The sequence below is a fragment of the Coturnix japonica genome, chromosome 3, assembly GCF_054131305.1.
Source record: "Coturnix japonica strain WE chromosome 3, WE-NBRP24, whole genome shotgun sequence".
Classification (NCBI taxonomy): domain Eukaryota; kingdom Metazoa; phylum Chordata; class Aves; order Galliformes; family Phasianidae; genus Coturnix; species Coturnix japonica.
In genome coordinates this window covers 10,344,704-10,357,937 of record NC_140665.1, presented here as the reverse complement: position 1 = coordinate 10,357,937, position 13,234 = coordinate 10,344,704, and the positions used below count along the sequence as shown (strand labels likewise).

The following is a 13,234-nucleotide window of genomic DNA, read 5'->3' as shown; positions in this document are numbered from 1 at the left end:
GCCAGCTTTCATCAAAGATTTGACATCTTCCTCAAGGCCTGAGTCCAGCCAGTCTACAGAGCCCCAAGACATACCATCCAGGCTGCCACTTTTGGCCTGGGGCTCACTCCAACTTCTGAAGCAGAGGACATGGAAGATCAGGTCTAAAAGGGCCTGCCCAGCCAGCCGGCTGCCTTTTGGCCTGGCAGGTCTCCTCAGGCTGTCCGGCTTCGGGCCTGCAGATCCCGTCTTGACCCCACAGGATCCCAACCCCCTTCCCCTTGGAAGGCTTCAAGGAAAGCCAATCTCTGGGATCCCCCAGACAAAGCACTCCCTGCCCGGTAGGGTCGCAGCAGCAATGGACTCACAACAGTGACACAGAAGATCCATGCCGGGTAATTTATTGAGCATCCTAACGAGGAACTGACAACTTCCAGGCACAATGAAGGCACTTTCTGACATCAAGTCGTCAGCATGACGGGTAGAGTGCTTTGGAACAAGACTTGTTTCCACATCGCCTCCTTGGAGATCAGTTTGGGCAACGGCTACAAAAGGAAAATGGGTAACGTTACACTGAGAGGAAAGACAGGAGAGGGAGAAAGCAGAGAGGGGTCAGCACCCCCACCCGGGGCGGGCAGCAGGCTGCTGTGCCAGCGTCATAATGGGCAGCGTCCAGCACTGGCCATGATGTCACAGCGGCGCTGTGGCAACGTTTGTGACACGGCCACCCAGGAGGGGTGTGAAGGTGGAGCGCGGCACTGGGTCCTGCATCCTGAAGGAGCACCTGGTAGAGAGCAGACGCATCTGAAGGATGAGCTCCGGCATGGCTGCTGCCAACAAGGAGCAACCCGCTGGTATAAGGCGGAACAGGATGAACTTCTGTGGGGACGGCCCCACAGTGAGGCGTACCTCTGGACCGATACACATTGACACTGAAGGTACGTGGGCCCACAGCCCCCATGGAAGCGGTGCAGAATCCAGTCTTGGGACGGAGATAACACTTTCCATCTGCCACCTCACTCCTGCCTGGCAGCAGAAGGGGTGCTGGGAAGCAGCAGATGCAGAGTGTGACCTGATTTTCCTTTGCCCTCCAGAGCGAGTTGCCGTCTGGAATGCGGTGGCCGCCTATGTACAAGAGCAGCTCCTGATGCACAAGGTGTGTTGGCTGTCAGGTTCCTCCTCTCCCTGTCCAGCTCAGCCTAGAGATCCTCTGAGTCTTCCCCTGCACAGAAAGCAGGGAACTCACCCCGCATTTCACTTCTGGGCATCCCACGGGCTTCCTGTCAATGCAGTATCACTTGTGCTGGTGGTGTAGTATCTCAGGGCCGATGAAAGTCAACGCCAGCCCTTTCTCCAGCAAGCCCATAACCCTTCCACACCTTGTTTTTCTTTCACTTGCAGGGAGTCTGGATTCCCACCTTCGGCTCCTTTGACATCATCTCCAGAGAAATCACGACTGCAAACGTGACTCTGCAGTGGCCCGTGTTTCAGCTGGCTACAAACCTCGTAGCCATGCACGGCCTCCAGTCCCACGGGGAGTCCCTGCCAGGTAGGAGGGGGGATTAAACCTTTGCTGGCTTCATGGAGGGGGCAAACAGGGCCACCGCCTCCATCCTCCACCTCTCCCTCTGAGGAGCGTGTCCAAGTATAGGGCCGTTCTGGTTGATGCCCACCAGAAGCAGTTCTAGGGAAGAAGCTGTGGAACAGCAACCGTATCAACTCCGTCCCTGGCGTTTTTCAGCCTACAGGAAGCTGGAGCCCCTGAAGCGCAGCCAGGTGGCCGCAGATGCCTCTCTGAGCTGGCACATAGTGCAGGCTAGCATCCAGAACACTGTGTTCCTGATATCCAGCTGCCTGAAAATTGGGGAGAAAGTTGCCATTGTCCTGAAGGACATTGGAGTGATCTTCATTGATGGAATGACCTTCCAAATGAAGTTCTACTATGACTTCCTCCAGAAGCTGTCAGGGAAAGAGAACCTCAGAAAAGCTGTTCTCAAGGTGAGCTGTAGGTTTGTTTGTGGACCGGACAGTCCCGTGAGCCTTGCTGTGCCCACACACGGCCCACCAAGACCTGGCCATCTGCATGGGCTGTGCAAGTGCTGTGGTGCTGTCAGCTCTCCCTGGCTTAGGCTCCTCATGTCCCCAGTGCCCCAGCTGTGACAAGGATGTCTCACATCCTCTCTGTTCCTCCCCTGCAGGCCCCCTGGCTGATGAAGATGGTGATGTCCCGGGTGGCACCAGTGGCCTCCCTGTCACCCTCTGGCTGCCTCGTTGTCTTTCCAGAGTGAGTATGTTGGGAGCTGTAGCTGCTGCTCGATGCAGCATCTCAGCTCTCATTCCGCAGTGCTTGTTCCTTGTGTCCACGGGTGTCCTGCCCATGAGGATATCTTGTAGAATCATAGAATCATTTGAGCCAAAAGGAACCCTGAAAGAGCACCTAGTCCCACTCCCCTGCAGGGAACAGGGACACCTACCTACCCCCAGATGAGGTAGCTCTGAGCGTGCTCCAGCCCGACCTTGATCGCCTGTCCGGGCACCCAGCACGTCTCTGGACAAGATGTTCCAGTGCCTCACCAGCCTTCTGCCAGAAACTTCCTTATTTCCAATCTAAATCTTCCCTCCTTCTGTTTGAGACTGTTTCCCCTTGTCCTATCCCAACTGACCCTGCTAAAGACTTTAGAAAGGTGTGGCCTTCATGCAGCATGAAAATGTGCCTGTGAGCACACAACCAGAGAGCAACTCAGGCTGGTGGTGCACTGCGTCACAGCAATGACTGTCTTCTCCTCTCTTAAAGGTTTCAAATGGAGTTGGTGCCCAAACCACCATCCTTGCCACGCCGCAAGTCCTCAGGAAGCTTCCCTGCTGAGAGGAAACTTAAGGAAGGGGACACTTTGCCACCTCTTGCCCAGGGCAAGAGAGGTAAAACAGCTTGCAACTTCTTTCCGTGGCACGGGCAACCATCGTGAGATGGGAATTCCCTCGCTGGCCATCAGCCAAAGGCAGTGACTTGCGTTGAGGCTTCACGCCAGCTGAGCGCAGCCTCATCTCATGAGGAACTGTAGGCCTTGCCAAAACTAAGGTGCTGTGTGTGACATGCTCCTATCCCCGGCTGTGGCAGGAGGATGTCGGGATCTTAGGCCCTACCCCTGCCCCAGTGGAAGGACACGGTCCCCAAAAGACACCCTGTCAGCTCATTATCACCACCCAGCTCTGCTTTCCCAAAGACAACATTGCTAATGCAGTCCCAGAACAGAGCTGAATTGCGGAGAGGAGGAGTGGGGCCAGAGATGGTTTCAGGGAGGCTCTGAGGGCAGTGCAGATGGCAGCAGTGGGGGGAGCAGAGCGGCCCTCTTGGATGTTTTGGCAACAGGCCGGAGCACCCCTTGTGAGTGAACCAAAGGGTTTACAATGAATCTCCTCTGTCTTCCTAATTCCAGTGAGATCTGCTAGACGGCCAAGCTTCGTCAGGTGCTTGAGCACTACAAGTGTAGATGGAGAGCACTTAAGGCGGATAAGGTACCTCCTGCAGAAGGAGAGCTCTAAGTCCAGGTGAGGCCAGATGCTCTGGGTTGGGATGTGCATGGGGGTGATTTACTGAGCCAACGAGAGCCCGTTCCCTAACCCCAAATGGTCACTGTTTGTGGCTGCCCAACAATGCTGAAGACAGCACCCAGAGTGCTGGCATGGGGAAGCCGGGAAGACCCGAGCTCACAGGGCTGGCCCCCTCCAGATCTCAGGAGAGCCATGGGCCAGCCGGTGAGCTGTCTGTGGGAAGGCTGCATTGCAGCCAAGGGTCCCGGCTCAGGCTTGCAGGATGTGGCCCTGAAGTCATCACCCACTAAGGCAGACTCCTCTTGCTCTGTCCTTTCAGACTGCTGCCAGAGATCCAAGCAGTGCCTAAAACCCCAGAGCAGCCTGTGAGCTGTGAGCTGCGGGGCCAGGCAGGAGCCCGAAACCAAGATGAACTTGGCCAAGCACGAAGCATTCAGCGTGTCAGGTTCCGTTCTGAAGCTGAAAATGACCACCATGAGGGTGCAGGGTTGAAAGTGAAAACCAAGACCTCACACCCTCGGGGCATCTTGAGGAAGTCACCATCTTCCACCGAAGATTCCGCATCTTCCTCAAGGGCTGAGTCCAGCCAGTCCACGCAGACCAAAGGCAGACCATCCAGGCTGGCATTTGTCGCTAAGGATTCATTCAAACTTCACAAGGAGAGGATGAGGCGAGCACAGGAGGAACGTGAGGAGGAGACCACAGACAGACCATCCAGGCTGCCACTTCTGTCTCAGGATTCATTCAAACTTAACAAGGAGAGGATGAGACGAGCAAAGGATGAACAAGAGGAAGAGATCAAAGGCAGACCATCCAGGCGGCCATTTCTGGCTCAGGATTCTTTCAGACTTAACAAGGAGAGGATGAGGCGAGCACAGGATGAACGTGAGGAGCCGGCAGCATCTACATCTCATGATGACTCCAGCCGGTCTGAGGGGTCCTCCATTGACAGATCTGGATGGCTGCCACCCATAAATTAAGTTAACATGGTCTCGGAACACCAAACGCCCACCTCTCAGGAATAGCACAACCTAGCCACGCTGATGCAGGCGTGGGGTGCCCAGGACAAACAGAGCACCATTTGAGACTGCAAAACAGATGCATGAATACCACCTGCATCATATCTAAAACGAGACCAGGCTGCCCAGGGCCCCATCCAACCTGGCCTTGAGCATCTCCAGGGATGGGACATCTACAACCTCTCTGGGCATCTGGTTCCAGTATCCCACCACTCTCTCTGGAAATAATTTCTCCCTGATATCCACTCTTAACCTCCCCTCCCTCAACCCAAAACCACTTCCCCTTGTCCTGCCATTATCTACCCTTGTAAAGTGTTGGCTCCCCTCCTGTATGTAAACTCCCCTTATGTACTGGAAGGCCGCAATGAGGTCACCCTGTAGCCTTCTGTTCTCCAGGCCAAACAAGAAGATCTAGAGTGAAACGTAGAGGGGAAAAACAGCCAATAAAGCTTTATCAAGGGCCTATCCCTTATAAATCCCCAAAATGTCTGTGGAAGTGTCATTGCTTCTTTTTACGGCAGCTCTTGTGCTGGTGGAGGGGAAAAGAATTGCGAGAGGGCACCAGAACAACTGATGATGCTCCTCATAAGGCCTGTGCTCCAGACCCTTCACCAGCTTTGTCGCCCTCTTTGAACACACCCCAGGCCCTCCATGTCTTTCATGCAGTGCAGGATCCAAAACTGAACACAGTACTCGAGGTACGGCCTCACCTGAGCTGAGTACAGGGGGACAATCACTGCACTGACCCCTGGGGAGCACCACTCGTGACCAGTCACCAGCTGGATTTAACTCCAGTCACCACCGCTCCCTGGGCCCGGCCATACCAGCTCCTAACCTAGCCAAGGGTGTACCTGTCCAAGGCACGGGCTGCCAGCTTCTGGAGGAGAATGCTGTGGGAGACAGTGTCAAAGGCTTTGCTGAAGTCTGGGTAGACCACATCAACAGCCTTTCCCTCGTCCACCAGATGGGTCCCTCGATCATAGAAGGAATGATGTTGGTCAAGCAGGATCTGCCCATTGTGAACCCGTGCCAGCTAGGCCTGATCCCCCAGTTCTCCCACATGTGTGGAGTGATCTCCCTCAAGACAATCTGCTCCATAACCTTCCCCGTCACCGAAGTCAGGCTATCAGGCCTGTAGTTCCCTGAGTTCTCCTTACAACCCTTCCTGTAGATGGGAGTCATACCGGCAAGCCTCCAGTCTTCTGGGACCTCACCAGTTAACAAGGAGTGCTGATAGTTGATTTAAAGTGGCTTGGCTTCCATCCATCCAACACATCCATCCATCCATATCTCAGTCCTATCTTTCTAGCAGGGCTAGTACTGTTCTATCCCTGCCCTGGGTTCATTGTATGATCCATGCTGGTGAGGTGTGGTCTGCAGTGTTGTGAAGGCAGGGGAAGTGGAGGATGAAGGAGGAGGTCAGAGCTGTGTGATGCAGCAAAAAGAAATGCTTATCTCTCAGTATCTTCTGGTATCCGAAAGCCACACTGTAACTCACACAGCGTACCTTGTCCACAAGGTAAAACAAACAGCCCTGTGGGGGAACAGCCCTTATCTAAACTTGAAGGGGAGGTGGATTTGATCTCAATGCAACCATTCAGGTGTGAGACCTGAACTACCTCCTTGGTACAGCCTCAGAACCTCAGTCCGATGAAAACCAAAATGTTCCCCTCTCTTTGCCTAGTCTACAGACTCCAGTGACAAGAACTACTCACACACTAAAGCATTTTCTCTCTCAAGCCCATTAGCTTGTCCTTTATGCTTGAGAGCTACGGACAACTTATCTTTGCCAGCATCAGAAGATAAAGTGGCTGTTCATGTTGGCTCACTGAGTTGCAGAGATAGGAAAAAAAATGACCTCCTGTGTTGTGTATTCCTCCCAGAGAAAGCAGGAACAAAGGCTTGATGTTCTTTCTATTTGCAAACCACTACACATGTAGGTCTCACGGTGCACTGGCCCTGCAAACCAGGACAGCCTCTCTCCTTCCACATCCCCAGCGCAGATGCATCCAGCAATGCCACCTTTCCTCGCCCACGGCCAGCAGCCCAAATACTGAAACCTGCTGGTCTCAGAATGTTTGAGCAAGGGCTGAGTCACTGATGAGATAATGTCAGGCTGAAGTTAGCACAGAGTGAGTTCAGTATGCTACGGTTGATTCTATTCTCCACAAATTTCCTCAGATTCTCTTCTCTTGCTGATGACTCCCTCACTCCTTATCTCAATTACCCTTATGTCCCTTGTTGTTTTTTTTTATTCTTTACTTTGTATTATTCTTTAAAACTCTTTCTAATTCTCATATTATCCATCTTACTTACAAGGGAGGGGTGGAACATCTTCTAACTTCAACAGCCACAGTGATAACGGGGGACATGATAAACCATTGATGCTCACATCTGATCAACACAGTCTAACAATCTATCACACCGCTGGTGCATATCTATTGCATTTCACCAGTGCATAAATATTTATCAATTGCACTGAGATCACCAGCATCCACTCACCTTTCTATCTCTTTTGGCTATCTAGGCATTTTCATTTTGTTCAGCATCATGACAACTATGTGACTAACAGCCTACAGAGAAGCTGAATAAGCCATGATGCCCCAGCACAGAGTGCCATCACATACATCTATTTACATCAGACCAGAAGTAGCCAAGTGTTACTGTGGTCATTGTGGTTGTTGTGGTTATTGTGCACCCCACTGCACGTGAAGAAAAAAGGAGGCAAGCTGAAAAACTACATGAAAAAACACATTCTTCATGTGATTCTTCATGTACAAGAGGAATTCAGGTTGTCTGCGTTAGGTATTAACAATGCATTGTTCTGGCAAACCAACCCAAGAGTCCTCCCAAACACTCCCATTGTTCAGAGCATGCTTGTGCTCTTCCTACTATTTGTAGGAGCAGGCACAGTGCTGCAGAGGGACTTTAATGTAATGTCACAGGTGTGACTGCCAAGGTTGTGAGCAGGAAGGGTAAAATGGGGAAGAAAACCCACTAATGTATCTTCAGAACATGTTCCTGGTGCTAGAAACAATCTTACCCACAGAAATGAATGGACACAACTTTGTGGTGCATAACACCTGACAACACATCTGAACTGAAAGGTAAAATAAGACACAACTATTTTCAGTGGGATAAAAATATGCAAGAAAGAAAAAAAAAACAATCACAAGGAAGTAATCAAAAGAAACTTTCAGAAACAGAAAACTACGCTCTCTGCCCCTGAATCCCACAAGCATAATAGCCAACTCAGGACACTTTCCCACGGCTTCTGTCTAAAACGCTGTACCAAATCCATCAGCTCCATGGGAGTATAGGGGCGGGCTGTCACATGAAGGTAAGTCTCGGCAGGGGACCATTGATCAGGAGGCACCCCCGCTGGTCAATCCTGGACCTTCTTTGTTTTCTGGGTCGCAATAGGATGGACTTCTAATGGGTTCATCCTAGGTGGCTCTCCTAAATCAGCCTTGGTGATCTCCTTCTTATCTGTTGTTTCAGGATCCTGTTCATCACTTGTTGATATATACCGAATTTGGGGGTTTGGGGAAAAAAATGATGTTTTTTTTCCCCATTAACAGACTAAGCTCATGTTCTATCTGTTCGATTCAAGCTTTTAATAACTGATATTCATGTTCAACATTATTGGACCTGGTCTCAGCCAGATTTAAGGCAGTAAATAAAGGCCGTGCCACTGTGGATGCGGCCAGTCATCTTTCCTTAGTGGTCAGTACATCCTTATATATATGGCCACCACCACAGGCTCCAGCCTGGCTCACCAAATGTAAGGTTGAATAATATGAAGATGGTAAATATTCAAAGGGTTATTTGTAAAGGAAAACTCACCGATATTGATGCCTTGGCTGGAAAAGCTGGTGCAGTCTCCACCAGGGAGCAATCTCCAAGAGATGCTGCCTCAGTGGTGGTCAGCCCTTAAATGAGGTCTTAGAGGAAGTGGAGTTGAGCTCCACCCCTTCCGGGAGCACAGCTAAATTACTCTCACCTGTGCTCCCACAGCTGACCCAACACTTGCCTCAGCTGATTAATCAGAGGTTCAGGCTGTGATTTCCCATATAATAGGTGAGACATAGAATCATATCACAGAATCATAGAATGGCCTGGGTTGAAAAGGACCACAGTGCTCATCCAGTTTCAACCCCCCCCCCCCCCCCCACACACACCACACGCAGGTTGTTATACATGACATAGCCATCTGCTGTGTGGACCATGTACAGTCTAACTGTTTTAAAGCATAGCTACTCCTGATTTTCTTAAAATGTCTTTGTCAAGTTCAAATATATTTGTGATTTCATCAAATCATAGAATGTCCTCGGTTGAAAAGGACCACAATGATCATCTCAATTCAACCTCCCTGCTATGTGCAGAGTGGCTAACCAGCAGACCAGGCTCCCCAGAGCCACATCCAGCCTGGCCTTGAATGCCTGCAGGGATGGGGCATCCACAGCTACCCATTTTGCTGCAATAAAGAGAATAAAAAGCCAAGAGTGAAACTTGGAGTTAACGAAAGACACTTGGAAACAAATACTTTAAATATGAACAAGTCAGAGGCTGAGCGAAGTTTGGTATGTGAACATTTAAAAACAATGCAACAGATGCTGGCAAAAAGAAAAACAGAACTCTTGTTTTTTAACAGACATTCATAAGCACTTAGCGCAGCTTTCCTGGGTTTAGAGTACATTCCCTCTCTTTTCTTCGTCTACCCCCCTTCGACTCCTCAATTCGTATGTGACGGGTGCAGGGTTCACAGGGAGCCAAAATAGTCCGTTCACAAGGCACAAAACCACCCGAGGAAATAAAGTATTGCAGACTGTGGCACTGTGGGTTGGAAGAGAGAAAAGTACTGCTGAGCCGGCAGTCCAAGAAATGTCTGTTCACCCGCACCTCACTGCACCGTAGAAATGGATGCTATCTATAAGAGTCCTGGCTCAGGCTCACTACTGCCTGGAGGACTAAGCATAAGAAAGACTGGCGGATTTGTTGTGCAAAGAGAACATCTTCTTGAGCTGGGATGCTTAAAAGTAAACATAGTGTGCCAAAAAAAAAAAAAAAAAAAAAGGCAAAAAGCAGACAAAACTATAAAAAGTAAAAAGCAGTCAGGAGGGAAAATACATTTCTTTTACACATTACTGGTTTGAAGGCATATACCATCCTCTCACTTTTCAAGTGTTTAAAAAGATAAATGCATAGTGATCTCCTCCAACAATACGTGTACCTGGTCTAGGCAGCAGGTGGCGCAGCTCTGTATCACAGAGAACCGAAGCCATAAGCACCAAACTTCTCAGATCCAGACAAACCAACCAAATGTGCCTACAGACCGACAGAACCCTTCAGTAGGGCAGCCAGTAAAAACGTCAAACAAAGCACCTGATTCTCAGCCTCTTTGTTCCTTTCTGCACACCCAGAGGTCTCCCTGTTAGCTCCACTGCTGGCCTGCAAAGCTGGAGCTCACAGTCCATTGGAAGTCTTTGTTACTAGACAGCAGAGAAATGGCAACCTGTGTTTATCAGGCAATGCAATACGGAAGAGACTGCCCAGCATGCACAGGGCATGACATACTGCCTCCACACTGCCTCCCAGCCAATCCCCGTGAGGCAAAGGCAAGCAGAACACCCAAGGCAGGCAAAAGCAAGGAAAACACTGTGGAGAACCTCCAAGAAAATGACAAGGACAAAGAGAAAGCCAACAGGGAATGACAAGGCAAAGGCAGGGTCAGAGGTGAGGACAGCACTGCAGGGAAAGGCCAGAGACAAGAACTCAGGAGGAAGAGAACAGGCAGACTGTAGAGTACCCTACAGCACGGTAACGAGCTCTAGGAGCACTACATTGTGCCATGGGTAAACATTGGTGCGTGTACGTTGACCTTACCTGTCTGGGCAACCAGCAGCACAAAGTCAGGTTCTGGGGCATTCCAGGAAACGAAGCTTTCTATTTCTCACTGTTCTCGTGAAGAGCCACAGACTTCTCAATGCACTTGTTGCACCACCCAGGAGCACTGCAGTTCTCCACCACCACTTGTTGAATACAATACAGTGATGAAGGCACTGTGCCACACATGCAAGGTAGCACCACAGAATCACAGAATGACCTGGGTTGGAAGGGACCTCAAGGATCATGTAGTTCCAACCCCCCTGCCTGGCAGGGCCACCAAACATACACCCTTACTAGATCAGGTTGCCCAGGGCCCCGTCCAACCTGGCCTTGAACACCTCCAAGGACAGGGCATCCACAACCTCCCTGGGCAGCCTGTTCCAGGGCCTAACTACTCTCCTAGTAAAGAACTTCTCCCTAAAATCCAACCTAAATCTTCCCTCTTTCAACTTAAAACCATTTCCCCTAGTCCTGCTATTGTCAGCCCTTTTGAAGAGTTTACTCCCCTCCTGGGAGTAAGTTCCCTTCAGGTATTGAAAGGCTGCAATGAGGTCACCCCGCAACCTTCTCTTCTCCAGGCTGAAAAAACCCAACTCCCTCAGCCTGTCCTCATAGGGGAGGTGCTCCAGCCCCCTGATCGTCTTCGTGGCCCTCCTCTGGACCCTTTCCAAAATCTCCATGTCTTTTTTGTACTGAGGGCTCCACACCTGGACACAGTACAACAGATGGGGCCTCACAAGAGCAGAATAGAGAGGGACAATCACCTCCCTATCCCTGCTGACCACCCCTCTCCTGATGGAGCCCAGGATCCCATTTGCTTTCCGAGCTACCAGAGTGCACTGCTGGCTCATGTTGAGTCTTTCGTCCATCAGGACCCCCAGATCCTTCTCTGCCGAGCTGCTCTCAAGGACAACTCCTCCCAGCCTGTACAGGTGCCTGGGGTTCTTCTGGCCCAAGTGCAAAACCTTGCACTTTGCCATGTTGAACCTCATTAGGTTCACCCGAGCCCAGCTTTCCAGCCTGTCAAGGTCCCTCTGAATGGCATCCGTTCCCTCCACCGTATCGACCGCACCACTCAGCTTGGTGTCATCAGCAAACTTGCTGAGGGTGCACTCAATTCCCTCATCGATGTCATTAATAAAGATGTTAAAGAGCACCGGTCCCAAGACAGACCCTTGAGGGACACCACTCGTTACCAGTCTCCACCTGGACATAGAGCCATTGACCACCACCCTCTGTCTGCGGCCTTTCAACCAATTGCTTATCCATCTAGTTGTCCACTCATCAAATCCACTTCCCTCCAATTTGGAGATGAGGATGTGGTGGGGGACCATGTCAAAGGCCTTGCTCAGGTCCAGGTAAATGACATCAGTCGCCTTCCCTTCATCCACCAATGCCGTCACTCCATCATAGAAGGCCACAAGATTAGTTAAGCATGACCTTCCCCTGGTGAAGCCATGCTGGCTGTCTCGGATCACATGCTCGTTCTTTATGTGATCAAGCATGTTGTCCAGGAGGATCTGTTCCATAATCTTCCCAGGCACGGAGGTGAGACTCACCGGCCTGTAGTTCCCTGGGTCCTCCCTGCTCCCCTTCTTGTAAATGGGAGTGACGTGACCCTTCCTCCAATCATCCGGGACCTCACCTGACAGCCATGACTTCTCAAATATGATGGAGAGCGGCTCAGCAACCACCTCAGCCAGCTCCTTCAGGACCCTGGGATGCACGCCATCTGGCCCCATAGACTTGTACTCATTCAGTCTAAGGAGGCACTCTCGGACTTGCTCTGCCCTTACAGTGGGGAGGGATTTACCTCCTTGGTCCCCACATAGAGGTTTGGGGATGCAGGGCTTAGGGACATGAAAAAGTCTAGAATCCTGGCCACCAGTGAAGACTGAGGTGAAGAACTCACTCATCTGTTGAAGCCAGTTCTCCTTTTAAATTTACCAAAGTAGGTACTCCCGTTTTGGCCTGTCTCTTCTGGCTAGCGTACCTGTAGAAGGTTTTCTTATTGCTTTTCACATCCCTTGCCAAGTTCAGTTCTGCCTTTGTTCACCACTTGCACAAGGATGCACTGTAGCGCTCCCTCATATAGTTGGAATATAGTTGTATAGTTGTAATTACAGAGTAAATAGATAGCCAGAGGGTATCTGAGAAAGGACTCACCAGTGCTGAGGCTTTCAGTCAAGATGGATGCTCACCAATGTTGAAGCTCATCACAAAAACTCCACAAATGAGCAATCTCCAGAAAGATCCTGCCTTAGTGGTGGTCAGCCCTTAAATGGGATCCAGGAGAGGTGGAGTCAAGCTTCATCCCTTCTGGTAGCACAGCTGAATTACCTTCACCTGTGCTCCTGCAGCTGTCTCGTTGCTTGCCTCAGATGGTTAATCAGAGGTTCAGGCTGTGATCAACAGTTTCCCTTACATCCATTCTCTGAGCAAGGTGACTGTGCTCTGTGCAAGATGCTTCTTACCAGCAGCTCTGTAGCTGGTAACAAACAAGGAGAAATCCATTCATCAAATTGCATGGAACACCCTTTTGCCAGCCCATTATGCAGAGACAATTGCGTTTATGATCAACATTTCACCTACCCATTTTTACTGGCAATGATGCCTTTCCAGTCACATTGTGAAGGCTGACCACTGCAAGCCTCACTGCCATGGCTCAGATTTACTCAAAGAAACCACTGGCCCACATTTTCCCCCATAGTTAATTAACTCTTGGGCAACCTCCCGCCGCATCCATACTTTGTACCATGACCACAGATGGTTAGAGGCTGCTGCTTGAGCTCTGA

The 13,234-nt window shown here is 50.5% G+C and overlaps 1 protein-coding gene across 1 annotated transcript; it reads left to right on the top strand.

The window, feature by feature from the left end:
* The first annotated feature begins 772 nt into the window (after positions 1-772).
* LOC146761264 (uncharacterized) lies at positions 773-8,656 on the top strand. The gene is made up of 7 exons (XM_085541018.1): positions 773-1,135; positions 1,381-1,528; positions 1,721-1,977; positions 2,178-2,263; positions 2,774-2,898; positions 3,417-3,528; positions 3,851-8,656. Exons 1-7 carry the CDS (start codon positions 791-793, stop codon positions 4,509-4,511), a joined length of 1,734 nt encoding a protein of 577 aa, XP_085397144.1. The 5' UTR covers positions 773-790; the 3' UTR covers positions 4,512-8,656.
* Positions 8,657-13,234: the final 4,578 nt, after the last annotated feature.